The sequence below is a fragment of the Elephantulus edwardii genome, unplaced genomic scaffold (assembly GCF_000299155.1).
Source record: "Elephantulus edwardii isolate Elephantulus edwardi_28Jun2011 unplaced genomic scaffold, EleEdw1.0 scaffold00254, whole genome shotgun sequence".
NCBI classification, from domain to species: Eukaryota; Metazoa; Chordata; class Mammalia; order Macroscelidea; family Macroscelididae; genus Elephantulus; species Elephantulus edwardii.
This window is the reverse complement of record NW_006400004.1, coordinates 995,863-1,011,349: the sequence shown is the minus strand read 5'-3', so window position 1 is coordinate 1,011,349 and position 15,487 is coordinate 995,863. Positions and strand designations below refer to the sequence as shown.

The following is a 15,487-nucleotide window of genomic DNA, read 5'->3' as shown; positions in this document are numbered from 1 at the left end:
ATGACAGAAAGAGAACTGATGCCTTTGAGCTGTGGTGCTGGAGAAGAGTGTTGAATATACCATTGACCTCCAGGAGAATAAACAGGCTCATCCTAGAGAGAGTGAGACCAGGCTGCTCCTGGAAGACAAGTGTTCTGAGGCTTCAACTGGCATACTCTGGGCATGTTGCAAGGAGGAACCAGTCCTTGGAGAGGTACATCAAGCTTGAAAGGGTAGAGGGATGGTAAGAGGGAGGGAGACCATCTATGAGATGAATTGATACAGCGATTGGGGTAATGAGGGTAGGTGTGTAAAAGACAGTACGTTTGGCACAGGATAGAGCAGGTTTCATGGCTGTTGTACACAAGGTCACCATGAGTCTCAAATAACTCAACGACACAGAGCAACAACAACATCTTCGCTGTGGTAATGATCACATGAACCTATTGCTGTTGTTCTGTATCTTCAAGTACAAACACCCTCAAAGTTGACCATCCAGTGGGTATTCAGAGGCAGTTAATCTCAAGAGCAGTGAATGTTAATCTTTGTGGTGCAGAGCAACTAGTAGATTCGAACAATTTGCCTTTCGTTTGGCAGCATAACTAACTCATTAACACTAAGTCATGAGAGATCCTTATGGATCGATGTGTTGTTGTTAAATATATTTATAAAGCTGAATGTAAAAAAATAAGTCATTTAAATTCATAATTTTTTATTAAAATTTAAAAATAGAAAATGCCAGATTAAAAAACAAAAATGGAGGAGGACTGGATGTCTAAAGGCAACTCACGGCATTATGACTTTTGCCAAATAATTCATGTATGCTGAACAACACTGTGAATTGATCAAACAGTGAAGCAACACAGTTTCTGCATCAATCAAAATCTCATTTAATCTTCAGAAATTGAGATTTTATAGTGTCATTAATGTGTTTTACTGTGCCTAGTTTACTTTAAAAGAATAATTTAAAATGCCAAATAAAATTCAGAAATCTACATTTCTTGGCCTTTTTTTACTTCCTTAAAATTACAACTTTTAAAAACTACATAAAATTAAATGTTAACCGAATTACTATTTCTTAAACATGAAACATGTCAAATAGCTAAGTTATGAATTGACCTTACACATTAACTTTTCCTAGACTTTTCTTCTTACATAAATTGACACAATTTAACTTATAAAAATAATTATTCCTTCTGGTTTTTTTGCTTACTCTTTTAATTTGTGTTGCTAAACCCTATCAATTTATCTTTCCTGAGGGGACCTTAGTTACGTATTTTTTAATCACATTTTCAGCAAAATTTAAAATTTCAGTTTTCATTTATTAAGACTAAAGTATTTAATAGTATAATATTAAATTTTATATTCTGCAATATATACTTTGAAGTTAATTTACACTATCACATAAAAATCAAACTGAACTTTCGTGTCAGCAGCCAGTTTAAAATTTAATAAAAATTACCTATAATTGTACTCTGTAAAAGTTGAGGGGAAAAAAATCTGATCTTACTGAAATATTCAATGTACTCTTAATTGAATCTTGGGTTACAAGCAAAATGAGTTCACTAATTGTTTTAAAAAGAATATATTATGTGATGTTGTTTCTGTCTACATCTGTATTCTGATGACACTGTTCATATTCAAAAGATTTGTTTTAAATAAGGACTGCTATTTGTAATGATCAAGTAAATAAAAAAGATAACCTACTAAAGAGTTTATACAGAGATCCTCAAACTTGTAAATTTTTAAAGTTTCTCAACTACTGGTTTGAATTGGTTTACATGGTGTCTAACATTTTATTGTTTAATTCCTTCACTCACCTACCATGTAACATGTTATTAGTAGCACAGGAATAGTTCAAATCATAAAGAAGAACACTATCTTACAAAATCACAGGAAAGTTAAATTGATCTTCAGATAATTTTTGCAAGTTGACATAGATAGTCATATCAATAGCAGATCTTACATACTGGCTGAATAAAAATATTTATTGAAATATTAAAAGCAACCACTTAAACTAAACATGATGAAAGTAAATTTTTCAGTTTATCAGATTTACTGAGAAAATTATTTCAACTTAACCCCGAATAATTATAAATTAATCTTAAATAATAATAAATTAAAAATGTATATGACAAGCAGTCTAGTCTCAGTATTATAAGGTTAATATGAACAAAATTTGCCAAATATTGGCAAAGAGGCATTTCTAAACATTTTTCAAGCACAGAAAAAATTATGCATGTCAATTATAATAAGGTTCCTTGGTTAGTAAGTTTTCCCAGAGAGAAATTTCATTTAAAGATATACTCTCTTTTTAATCTAGAATTTAAGGTTAGCTCCACTCCCCAAGCATCAATGTTTTAAAACACATAATTTTTAGTAAATTCTGGTTTTTTTTTGAAAACAAAACAAAACACACCATTACCTGCTTCTGAAGCCATCTTTCATGCCTTCGTTGTTTTCTTCTCAGATTCTTCAACTTGCTCCTTTCTCTCTTATTAAGCCGCTGGTTAATGGCGCCCAATGAAAAACTTGCCGAGTTTAAGAAGTCCAGAGGGGAGAGGTGTTCTTCCTGGTCTGAAGCCTCCAGCATGTTCCTGCTAGCTGAAGGCAGGTCCATCAGGAAAGCCAGGTTGTTAGGACTAGCATGTTCAGAGTATACTGCAGAAGCTTCTAGATTACACTGAAATTCTTCTCCTCTTTGTGTCTGGGTCTCATGGGGAGCCACTGAAAATCTTTGCAGTAGCATATTAGGATCAAAACTGGATGGATTCTGGAAGGAACAGCTATTTTTACTACTTTCTAAAGGCAAGCCAGAAAGGTCAATAGTCTGTGTTTCATTTAGCCTAGAATAGGCAGTAGTCTTACTATGTATTTGATACAAAGTAGGTAATAAAGTCAGGTTCTCACTGATGTTCAGATCCAAACTATGTGATTTTCTATGAAAAGCTCTTGCAGTGCATCTGCCAGTCACAAGCTGGGGAACAAAAAGCTGGTATTTTGGATCTGATGCTTTGAAGAGCAGTTTTTCATTCTTCATCTCAAAGTACGCAGATCGTGCCTCCAGGCAGAGTGCTTCTGTTAATCTTCCAGTACCATTATTATCTTGGGTCATGTTTAAAAGCCCGTGATTTCTTTTTTTGGAGGTTCCACCTGTCAGCAGAGTTCTCCTGTCACAACCCAACTGAACTCTAGGATGTGACATGTATTTCAGCGATGGTCTCATTAGTCTGCCTGCCCGTGCTGGCTGATAATCGGTCCGGTTCTTGGAGAGATGTACAGCTGTGAGCTGGCCACAGGAGCATTTTGGAGTGCTGACAAAATTAAAGCCCCCTAAACGGGCCCCACAGAAAGGACAATTCAGTTTTCCAACTGTCCACTGGGTCTACAGGTAATGGGCGGGGGAGAACAACAAAGACAAGGCTTTCATTGCACAGTAACCAAAGAAAATGTGAGTAAAAACTAAAAATAAAAACTCACCAAAAAAATTACTACATGAAAGTTTTCTATCCCACAGAAAAAATTAGTCTTCTGCTTTTTCTGATTATTAGACAGACCAGCAAATGGAAACAAGTCTTTCAACAAACAAAGATAAGCAGTTTTATATTGGAAATCATGACTATCCAAACAATATTCCCAAGAATTCTGAAAAAGTCTCTAAAACAATGGATTGAATATGGGTACAGTGTGAAGTAATGAAAAGAAAAATACACTATGGAACCAGGAAGCAAATCAGTCTACAGAGCTTAATTTGCAAGTAAAATCTCACAGAAAAGTGTCTGTTTTGATACACTTCTTGCATACCAAACACTATGGGAGGGAACATTACCAAAGCAGCAAAATAAAGCTCTTCCTGGCTTTTAATACACAACCAAAAGATGTTAGATGCAAATATCAGGTAGCGTATTTTCTAGGCTCTAAAATTATTTTGCAAAATTATGAAATGGTTTAAAATGATCTTTGCAATAAAGGTAGTAGATAATCTGTAGTGTCCTAATAAATTTCAGGCCACTTAAAGCCATATGTTGGCATTTCCCCAGATAATCAAAACCGTGTGGGAATGGATTCAAGCCATATCTATAAATGTTAATTTTTTATATAAAAAGGTAAAATATATTTTAAATTAGCACAAAAAGCAATTATAATAGTCTAAAAATCATAACACTCATACTTTTCTAGTACTTTTATGTCATGCATTGTAAGAAATAATAAAATATTATTAATAAGGTAAATCTAGTGGCATTTAGTTTCTAACGAAGAGGTCAGTAGTTCAAATTCACCAGCTGCTTAGCAGAAAAAAGATGGGCTATTTCCTCCCATGATGACTGATAGAAAGTCACTGGAGGCTGGCTACAGACATGACTCAATGGCAGTGGGTAAGGTGGACTCTTACTTCCATAATACTTCATTAAGGACTCTTAAAAAGGAACTATATTTATTTTTATGGCAATGTTGTTGTTGAGCACTGTCATGCTGGAACCAATCTATAGCTGATCTTGCAGTGGGTTTTCAAAGGCAATAAGTCGCACAGGAGGAGACTGCCTAGCTTTCCTGCAGGGCAGCTGGTTGGAAACTACATACTTCTGCATTGGCAGTACAACCACTAAGCCACCAGTGATTGACTTTATGTGTGTGTATATATACTTGTTTATGGGAATAAATGAACAGTAAATATAGGATAAAAATGAACAGTAAATATAGGATATTTCATTCACTCAGCAGGTACTGCTTCAGGTACTAGGTATAATACAATGAACAAAATTTCAGTCTCTGACTACATGAAGCTCATATACTATTGGACGAGCTAAACAATAAGTAAACTATAGGTGTCTGGGTGTGTGTGTGTATATATATGTATGTGTGTGTGTGTATATGTGTGTGTGTGTGTGTGTGTGTGTGTGTATTAGTGCATTTATTTGTATATAACATAGATAATTATTGATAGGAAATTCTGGTGACCAAGCATTAAAAACAGACTCAACCTGGTTCAAATCCTCCAGCTGTTCTACATGAGAAAGGTGGACAATCTGTGTGATTTACAATTTCTTAAAACTCACTGGAGGGTCAATTATTATTTGATTCCAAGTCAATATCACATAAGGATAACAATAGTATGTATTATAATATAAAGACAGCTATAGAAAGAAGAGAAGGGAGAAAGGAAATTGGAAGATTAGGTGGCCAGAGAATGTCTCACTGAAAGAAATTTGACTTTCAAGCTGACTTCAAACTCCTCTTCTGAGGCTTTAAATCTTTATGGAAGGAGACTACTCACCTTTATTTCTTTATAGAGTAGCCCATGGAGTCAAACTACTGACCTACAGGTTAGCAGCACAATATGTATTACACTGCTGTTGTTGTTTACCATAGTGTATTACACTATGTCTCCTTAAAAAATAACCCAAGAAATAAATTTTTTATGTAGCTTTCCCTCCCTTCTCACTTCTGTTAACATTCAAAGTTTGATTCTACTTAGGTAAACCTTTTCTTCTTGTTGCTGTCGTTGTGTACTGTTAAGTCTGAACCCAACTTTAGCAGACCCTCCAGCAGGTTTTCAGAGGCAGTAATTGCACAGGAGGACATTGCCTAGCCTTCTTCTGTGGAGCAACTGGTGAATTTGAACTGTGTGCCCTTGGGATTGCAGCACAGCTTCTTACCACTAGGCCACCAGAGCTCAGCTTTTACATAATAGTGTTCCTATATTACAATTGTCCTTTTATGATTGTCTTAAGTTGCAAATGGAATTGATAGGTAAGGTAAGTGAAGGGAAATTACAATATACTATAAGGAGTTAATTAGATATTATAATTAATCAATCATATTAATTATTGGTAAATAAGTCTATAAAACAAAATGATAAGAATGATTATATGGAAAAAACATATAGGAGAAATAACTCTAAAAATAAGAATGAAAAGTTTTTCAAGATTCTATCTTCCTACATTTACTCAGAAACCAAATAACTTACTTTTTGTATTAGGCAGTTTATCCATTCTGGAAGGGCTTCAATATTCATATGCCATACATGACAAACATTCTGAGCATCAGTTGGATCAAGTCTATCCTGTTACATCAAAATGGACAGTATTAACTAATTACCAGTTTAGAATTAATTTCACAGATTTTTATTTAAATTAAGCACAAACATACAAATTTTAGTATTAAGGAAACATACACTCCCATTCTCACCTTACTTCAGTTAATATGGAAAAGAAACTTTCCAAAGTAGACCCATTTTTTTTCAGGAATTATGATTTTTAAAAATTTTTTAACTGATAGACTCTTATTATAACCAAATTTATCTAAATTTAGATAAGATTGAAAATTCTGTTTCTGTTGTTGTTAGGTATTGTTGAGTTGATTGTGTCTTACAGTAATCTTATGAACCACAGAGTGAAACCTTACCTTATCCTGTAACATTTCACAAAATCTCTGCTATGCTCAGGCCCATTACTGTTACTTTGGCATTCCATCCCATTGAGGGTCTTCCTCTCTTTTGATGACCCTCTTCTATTCCAAGTATGCCATCTACTTTCAATGACTGTGCCACCTGACAACATGGCTGAAGTATCTGAGATGCAGTTCCATCATCCTTGCTTCCAAAGAGCACCTCGGCTACACTTCCTCCAGGAAAGATTTGTTTACTCTTTTGGTGGTCCGTGGAAGAGTCAATACTCTTTAGGAAGCCAAAGGTATTCAATCTTCTTTAGTCTTTCTTATTCATTGCCCAACTTTCGCAATAAATGCAGCCAATGAAAATACCACAACAGTCAGATGCACCTTAGTCTTTAAACTGATATCCTGTGCATTATAAGGAGGCCCAGACTTAGGACTATGCAGTAAATTACTGATTGTACAAACTGTATGGTGCTCTTCCACCCCGGCCCTTAAGGCACTGATGTTTCAAATCCAAAATCACTCTGTGGGCGACAAAAGGGAAAGTGTGCTTCCTTAAAGCTTTACCGCCTGGGAAACTATATGAAGTAGTTCTACACTATCCTTTACGATTGCTATGTGTTGAAAATTACTTACTGACAGTGGATTGAGGTTTTTTAATAACTGACTAAAAAAGTTGCTATATTATCAATATACTCAAAAAAATTACAGAGATAGAGATAATTGTAAATAGGAGAAGTCTTTGCTAAGACAGACAAAAAGATCAAAGAGACATTTTTTTTATTTCTAAACTATATTTATAAGACCAAATATGATGGTGACATAATATGCTTTCCCAACAATTCAGCTACTTGTTGGGCAGGCTGAGCTTATGTACACGGCCCTTTATTATCTTTGTGATCAAAGACTATCATTTTTTCTCTTTGGGTTTCAGTTTCTTCACCTGTAAAACAGTGTTAGGCAATTTCTAAGATCCTTTGTGTCTACAGGACTTCAGTCTATGAAATAAAAGGATAGAGCTGTTTAAAAGATACTCAGAAAAGGTAAGGTTCCTCCCCCTATATGCTTTCCCACAATTAGATTTTACATAATTAATTCTACAAGATGTTGTTGTTGATTACCATCGAGTTATAACGGATCCATAGCTGAGCCTTCAGCAGGTTTTCAGAGGTAGTTAATCGCACAGGAGGAGATTGTCCATCCTTCTCTCGCGGAGCAGCTGGTGGATTTGAACCACACTGCATGCCTTTGGGACTACAGCACAAACTCTTACTACTAAGCCACCAGAGCTTCTGATATCAAACAATAATGCTTTAAAACTCTGGATGAAGTTTCACTATTAGTTCTTATTACCAAGTTTACAACATAAACAAGTAGAAAACATCTTAAAATGTGCATTAACAGTGATAAATATGGAGCAGCACAGAATCTTTTCAAGAACCTTTCACTGAATAATTTATTTTAGGATATGACTCGGAGCCAAGACTAACCAGAATTTTAAATTTAATTTCTCGAAGAGTCTCTTCCACATCTTTATATCATTCTTTTATATCAAAATATATGTTTATGATGTTAAAAGATGACAAGGTTTTGACAAAAAAGTTCTAACGTGATTTATTTATATATTGGGGTGTTCTAGAAAGACCCTATATTAATCTAATTCCCTTTAAGGCCAAAACTAATCATAATATATAAATTCAAGGATAGAAAACCTTGAGCTATTACTACATGCTAAATTAGCATCATGTTGGAAAAACAAGAGGATATGCGAGAGAAAACAAGATGCTGAATGAGATGAACAGACAGCAGTGACAATCACAATGGCTTGAGCATAACTGAGGTCATGAAGATAGGGCAGGATAAGGTTCAGATCTGTGGCTCATATGGTCACTACGAGTTGTAGTTGACTCAACTGCCCCTAACAAGAAGTTGTGGTGCTGAAGAAGAGTACTGAATATTCCATGGACTTCCAAAAAAGAAATATATATGTCTTTGGGAAAAGTATAGCCAGAGTGCTCCTTGGAAGCAAAGATAACGAAGCTTCATCTTTCATATTTTGGACATGTAGTGAGGTAAGGCTATTCCTTGGAAAGTGACATCATTCTTGGAAAGATGAAGGGTTGGCAAATGAGAAGACGACCCCCAACAAGATGGATTGGCACAGTGAATTTAGCAATGGGATCAAGTGCATCAGAGATGATGAGGATAGCACATGATAGAGTAGGGTTCAGGTTGGCTGTCCAAAGGGCCACTATGAGTCGTATTCAATTTGATGGCACCTAACAAAAATTAGTATTTAACAGTATTTCATGTGCTAGAAAAATAATCTGTGCTAATCCAAATTCAGGATCATAATCTCACTCCAAACACATAACTCATTGTCATAGAGTCAGAATGGACTCATAGCTGTTACCCAAGCCAAGTTTACAGAGGTTGTAAATCACCTAGAAGGAGACTCTCCTATTTCCCCGGCAGGGCATGTGGTGGATTAGTACTGGCAGCACACTCCTTACCCTCCAGATCACCAGAGTTTTAAGCTTATTAGACCAAAGGAAAAAAATTGTTCAAAGATTTCAAATGTTTTCAATTTTTGATATTTTAAAACCCCTACAAAACAGATTGAAAATAAACACACACACACACACACACACACACACACACACACACACACACACCCAAAAAAACCCCAACAAACAAACCAGGTTGAAAATATCTAAACAGTATATAGAAAGTCTACTTGAAATGAATAATGGTTGGATAAAGTGACATTAAAGTAATATCCATCATTCCTGAACTTAATTCAGATTAAAAATGACAACTTTTCTAACCTCTTATATCAACACAAGAGGGTCAAGCAAAGGCAAGGAAATATTAAGAAGGAAAAGGAGATTATTAAAACAAAGTCAAGAGTAGCTGATGAAGGGGAACAAATGCTGGGAATACTATCTGGCTCAATCTACCTGTTCCCTGATATATGTCTCTGTCAAGAATTTTGGGCAAATATACAGAATTATTTTATCTAGATTTTGATAGTACAGAATCTCTGAACCCTGCTGTGTTAATTATTTAAGAAAAATAATTAACTTTTAGGGCTGTAAATATTGCTTCAAGATGGAAAAATGAGGTTTGCTGCTGTATGTGCCATCTAGTCACCTGCAACACATAGTGCCCCTATGTACAACAGCTCTGAAGCCTGCTCTGTCCTGAGCTAGTCTCACTAACTCCAACACACCTACACCAATTGTCCCAATTACTTTATCAATTCATCTCATCTGGGCTCTTCCTCTCCTTTACTGTCCCTCTACCCTTACGAGCATGATGTCCTTCTCCTAGGATTGGCCTCTCCTGCCCACATGCCCAAAGTATGAGAAACAGAGCTTCAAAATCCTAGCCTCCAAGGAGAAACTTGGTTTCAGCTTCTGCAAGATAGACCTTATTGTTTTCTTGGTGGTCCATGATATGATCAAGACTCTTCTCCAGTATCACAACTCAAAGACATTGATTCTTCTTCTGTCATCCTTAGTCACTGTCCAGCTCTCTGATTCATAGCAAGTAATTGCAAAGACGATGGCCTAGATCAGGCACATCTTAGTTTATAGACTGACATGACTGCTTTTCAGGACTCTGGAGAGGTCCCTGACAGCAGATTTTCCCAATGAAACTTGGTTTTTTGTTTATTTGTTTGGTGTTTTGGTTTTTGGTTTTTTTGATGGCGTTAAGAGTGTTGATTGTGTAGTCAAACAAACTAAAGCCATTAATAATCTAAATCTCTTAATCATCCATCATGATGCTGCTAATTGACCCAGTGGTGAGAGTCTTTGTTTTCTTGATGTTGAGCTTCAATCCATATTGAAGGCTGCAGTCCTTGACCCTCTGCAGCAAGTGCTCCAGGTCCTCCTCAATTTTAGCAAGCAAGCTTGTGTCACCTGCATAAGATGTTGATAAGTCTTCATCCAATACTGATGCCACATTCCTTCTCATAAATCCCAGCCTCCTGAATGATTGGTTCTGTATATAGATTGAAAAGTTATGGAGACAGGACACGTCCCTGATGCATTCATTCTTGACTTGACCATGCAGTATTTCCTTGCTCTGTTCTGAGGACTGCTTCCTGGTACCAGTATAGGTTTTGTATAATATGCACAATCAAGTGTTCTGGGATTCCCATTCTTCTTAAGATGAGCAATAATTTGTTGTGATCCACACAGTCAAATGCCTTTGTATAGTCAATGAAACAGACAGACATTCCTCTGGTACTCTTTGCTTTCTGCCAAGGTCCATATGACCTTGGTGATAATGACTCTCATGTAACAACGTCTTCCAAACCCAGCTTGTATTTCTGGTAGTTCTCTGTCAATGTACTGTTCCAGTCATTTTTGGATAATATACAGCAGGATTTTGTTTGCATGCGATATTAGTGACACTGTTCGATAATTCCCACACTCTTTGAATCGATCTTCTCTTATGCAATGATAGAAACAATAAAGACCATTTCAAAAATCAACAGCTGACCTAGAAAACAAAACTGGGAGGGTCTTTCAATATACTATAAATTGTGAGATATCTCTGAGAGATTATGAAACAGCACACTGTATCTAAACACGTATTAGGTAAAAACAAAAATGACATTTCACACTAAGAATGGGAACTAGAAAAAAGGGTGCTGTGGTAACTGTCAGTAATTGAGTGAAAATCCATCTTTTGACGATAATAATATTTGAGACAACATTGAAAGATGGTTGGCAAGGTCTGAAAGACATAGAAACATTTGTAATAAATTCAGAAGATGGTATGTTGAGGTATCTCTTGCTGTTATGTGCTGTTAAGTCTGAATCAACTCACAGCTGATCCTTCAACAGATTTTTCAGAGGCTATAAACTGCTCAGGGAGAGACCGTCCATCTTTCTCCCACAGAACAGCTGGTAGACTAGAACCTTCTGCCTTTGAGTTCACATCATTCATCCTTACCCACTAGACCACAGGAACTTCCTGAGGCACCTCTACTCTCACTAAAAATATAGCTACAATATGTATGCAGATTTGTTCGTAAATATAATAAAACTAATTGCCATCAAGCTGAAAATGTCACACAGATAACCTTCCAGAAGGTTTCTGAGGCTGTAAATCACAGGGGAAGGGACTGTCTATCTTTCTCCCTAAGAGCCTCCCTAAGTGAATCATGGCCTTCGGGCTAACAGTGCAATGTCATACGGATGTGTCCTAATGTACCTTGTACTAATACAATGCTTTCTAATATACTGGTTATTTAACAAAACAGCAAGTGGAAGAAAAATAAACACACACTGATTTATCATATTAACACAAACAAGAGGACACTCAATAATATACATTGACAAAGTGGCTGCAATAGTGGGCTCAAGCACAGCACTGATTACGAGAATATGTGGGAACAGGCAGTGCTACAGTCTATCACACACAGGGTTACTGTGAATCAGAACTGACTTTATAGCACAAACAGCAACAAAATGATAGTAAAAGTAAACTATAACTTTTGTAAAATTATTCAATTTAGAAAATATATTCTCATTTTTGTGTGATTAAAATTATATTTAAAATGGATTAAGTTAGGAATACAGTTTATTTCTGCTTCTAGCAATAAGAGAATAAATGGTGTCACAGTGTTCTTTCACTATTATCACTGATAAAATTAGACAAGATATAGTAAAAATAACTGCTTTGAAGCATTAGATAAAAAGTACACAGATAAAATGATTGAGAATTGAAAAATAAAATATGCTTAGTCAACATTTACTCTGGATTTCTCTCTTGAGCTACTCTCTGAACCTTGTTGCAGAAAAGATAAACCCAAGCAGAGTGAAGCAGTCTTCCTGGTAAGACAGACATTGAAGTTTATAGAGGTTATACAGTTTCTATAGGACACTGTATTGGCCAGGAAGGACTTAAGAACAGAAAAAGAACAACAAATCTATAAAGATTGAAATCTTTGGTTGAATACTAATACAGGTACATACAGAAAGACATAAAGACTATTTTATAAGGAAAATATCTCTGTTAGTAAGCTTTACTTGGATATTATGAGTGATTATGGAAGCTTAACTTAAACTCATAGTCACTGAGTCAGTTTTAACTTTTAGCAGTCCTCCATTAGGTCTCCTAGGCTATAAAGCAACAGTCAAGAAATTATATGACATACTGCATTGAGAAGGTATTTTCTAAAATATCTCTTTGAAGTTTTAAAAACAACGATGTTATTTGGAGTGCTAAGGTTAAGTCTGATCCAAGCTACCATATACTCCTTTCATTGCCTCATATTCTAGGAACGTTAAACAATGAAGACAGACTACAGAAGAACTGATACCTCTGAATGATAGTGGCAGTGTAGAACACTGAACAGACCATTTGCTTTCAGAAAAATTAATATATCTGTATTGAAAGAATTAGAGCCAGAATGCTTCTTAGAAGTAGGGATGGAGACACTTCATGCCAAATACTTTGGATGTGCTATCATGAAGAATTAGCCAGTGGAGAAGGCCCTTACATTTGGTGATTAAAAAAAACAACAGGAAGACTTTTAACAAGTTGGACTGACATGATGGCTAAACAATGTACTCAAACACTATGAGGGTGTTGCAGGCCTTAGCAGTGTTTCATTCTTTTGTATATACAGGGTCACTGTGTGTTAGAACACTCCATCTTTCTAAGCATCTTTCTAAGGACATGTGCTTCTTAACAAAATGCCCATTGTAGCTGAGATGAAGATTTGTCTCTAAGAAGCATTCCATCTGTATCTACTCCAAGCCATATTTGTTTCTTTTGGCATCCATAAAATATTCAGTACTATTTTCAATCTCACAACTCAAAGGCAGAGAGGAAGACATTCAACTATATGGACACACTGATTGTAGCAATGGGAACTAATATATCAGGGATGATGAAGATGGCACAGCATAGGAAAGGATTCAGATATGTTGTTCATAGTGTTATTATATAGTATAGTCATGGCTGAATATGGCATCTAACAACTGAGTCTGAACTAATACAATGATAATTAACAACAGAAAAATTAACACAAGGCTAACAATAAGGGTAGGAAGATGTTCACATCCAGCCATCCAGAGCACACAGATCTTCACCCATTTGTTTCAATCACTTAGAAGAAATTCCACAAGGACCTGGTTGAAGTTCTCACTGCCAGCAAGTCAGAGCCAAGCCATAGAAAACCCTTCAGAAAATTTTTGGAAACTTGTAAGTTACATGGTATAAAATTTTTTATCTTTCTCCTGGGGAGCTCCAGGAAGACATCCCCTTTGGCTTAACATTGCAGTTCCCTGGAATTTCTCTATAAAGATAGCAACTTGCACTGGCTACTAAAAACTAACCTAGTCAAAACTTCCAGGGAATGTGGTTAAATCATAAGTAGTTTAAATGTCTGATAAAATTTTACATTCTATAAAGGGAGACAAATATGCAGAAGCTCAATAATGTAAAACTTCAATGTTTCAACTAAAATAAAAGTTATTAGACATGTATGAAGCAAACTAATGTGAATGATGGCTGGGAAAAAATTGACAAAATATTTTTATAGGAATATATCTATAAAATATAGCAATAAGATTTTTAGATAAAACCCTTAAACCAGTCAGTCCTGTGGAGCAGTTGGTGGATTTGAATCATGTGCCTTCAGGATTGCAGCACAGCTTCTCTACCACTAGGCCACCAGAGCTATTTATTTTAAGTATGGTCAAGTATTACAACAAAAGATGGTACATGATGAAAAGAAAATGAATCATTAAAATAATATCAAATGGTACAACTATAGATAAAAATTATATCTGAAGCAAAAGTTTTATTTTGTAGGCTTAAAAGCAAATTAATTTCTATAGGAGAAAACATTAGTCAACTAAACACTTGGGAAAAATCACAAATCAAGACATAGAATATGTAAAAAAACTACATCTAACAATCCAACATACATTAGTGGAAGTAAGTAGAAAATAAATAAACTTAATCATGGCCAAGAACAAAACCTATGGGCTCACCCATGCAAGGGCTTCTTGTTACTGTTGTTGTTAGGTGTTATATTAAAGTTGCATACAAATCATAGCAACCCCATGAACAACAGATCTGAATTTTTCTCTATCTGTACTATCTTCATGACCTCTCTCAAGCTCAAGCCCACTGTCACAGTCAGTATATAAACCAATCTCACTGAAGGTTTTCCTCCCTTTCACCAAGCCTCAAATATTCTCAGCATGCTATCTCTCTAAGGATTGATTGCTCCTGAAAATATGCCCCAAGTGAGTGAGATGAAGTTTCACCATTCTTGCCTCTGAGGAGCACTCTGAATGTAATTTCTTCAAGACTGATTTGTCTGTTCATTGAATGCTCTTCACCAAGACCACAATTCAAAGGCATTAATATTTCTTAAGTTTTTTATTTGTTGTTCAACTTTTACATGTATAAGATACAACTGAAAATATTAAGGCTTGGATCAGGCATACATTAGACAACATCATGAGAGATGGCTAAAGGATTAAAACTATCAATGATTTCATCTTACTTGGATCCACCATCAACCCCATGATACCAGCAGTTGGGAGATAAGGAAGATATTACTGCTTTGGACAGTGCTTTCTATATGGTTTGCATCTCATGATCAAAACACCCAAAAAATTCTCACCACTGGATTGCAAGGGAACATCACGACGAAGGAGAAAATATTTAAACTGTCAACAACTTCATCTTACTTTCATCCATAATCAATATAGTTGACATAAGCAGTTGCGAGATCAGAAGACATACTGTAGTGGGAAACTCCACAGTCAAGTACCTCTCTAAAATACTGAAAAGCCATAATGTGTGTTTGAAGACCAAGGTGTGCCAAACTCAAGCCATGATCTTTTCAATAACTTTGTATGCATGTAAAAAATGAAAAGTAAATAAGGATAACAGAGAAATGATGCCTTTGGGTTGTGGTGCTGGAGAACTGTACTTAATATCCATGAGCCGCCTAAAGAATGTAAAGATATGTCTTGTAAAAGGTGTGGCCAGAGTATTCCTTGGAAGCAAGGATGGAAAAGCTTCATCTCATACTCTGGAATTGTTGCTAGAAAGGGCTATTTTTTGGAAA

General features: G+C 35.7%; 1 protein-coding gene across 1 annotated transcript in view; it reads right to left on the bottom strand.

Moving 5' to 3' along the window:
• The window catches only part of RNF180 (ring finger protein 180), a 282,916-nt gene that overhangs the window by 227,988 nt on the left and 39,441 nt on the right, over positions 1 to 15,487 (bottom strand). Inside the window, exons 2-3 of the mRNA XM_006899361.1 lie at positions 5,948 to 6,043; positions 2,405 to 3,364 (exon numbers count right to left, since the gene is read on the bottom strand). Coding sequence (XP_006899423.1) covers positions 2,405 to 3,364; positions 5,948 to 6,043 — 1,056 coding nt within the window. The remainder of the gene's footprint in view (positions 1 to 2,404; positions 3,365 to 5,947; positions 6,044 to 15,487) is intronic.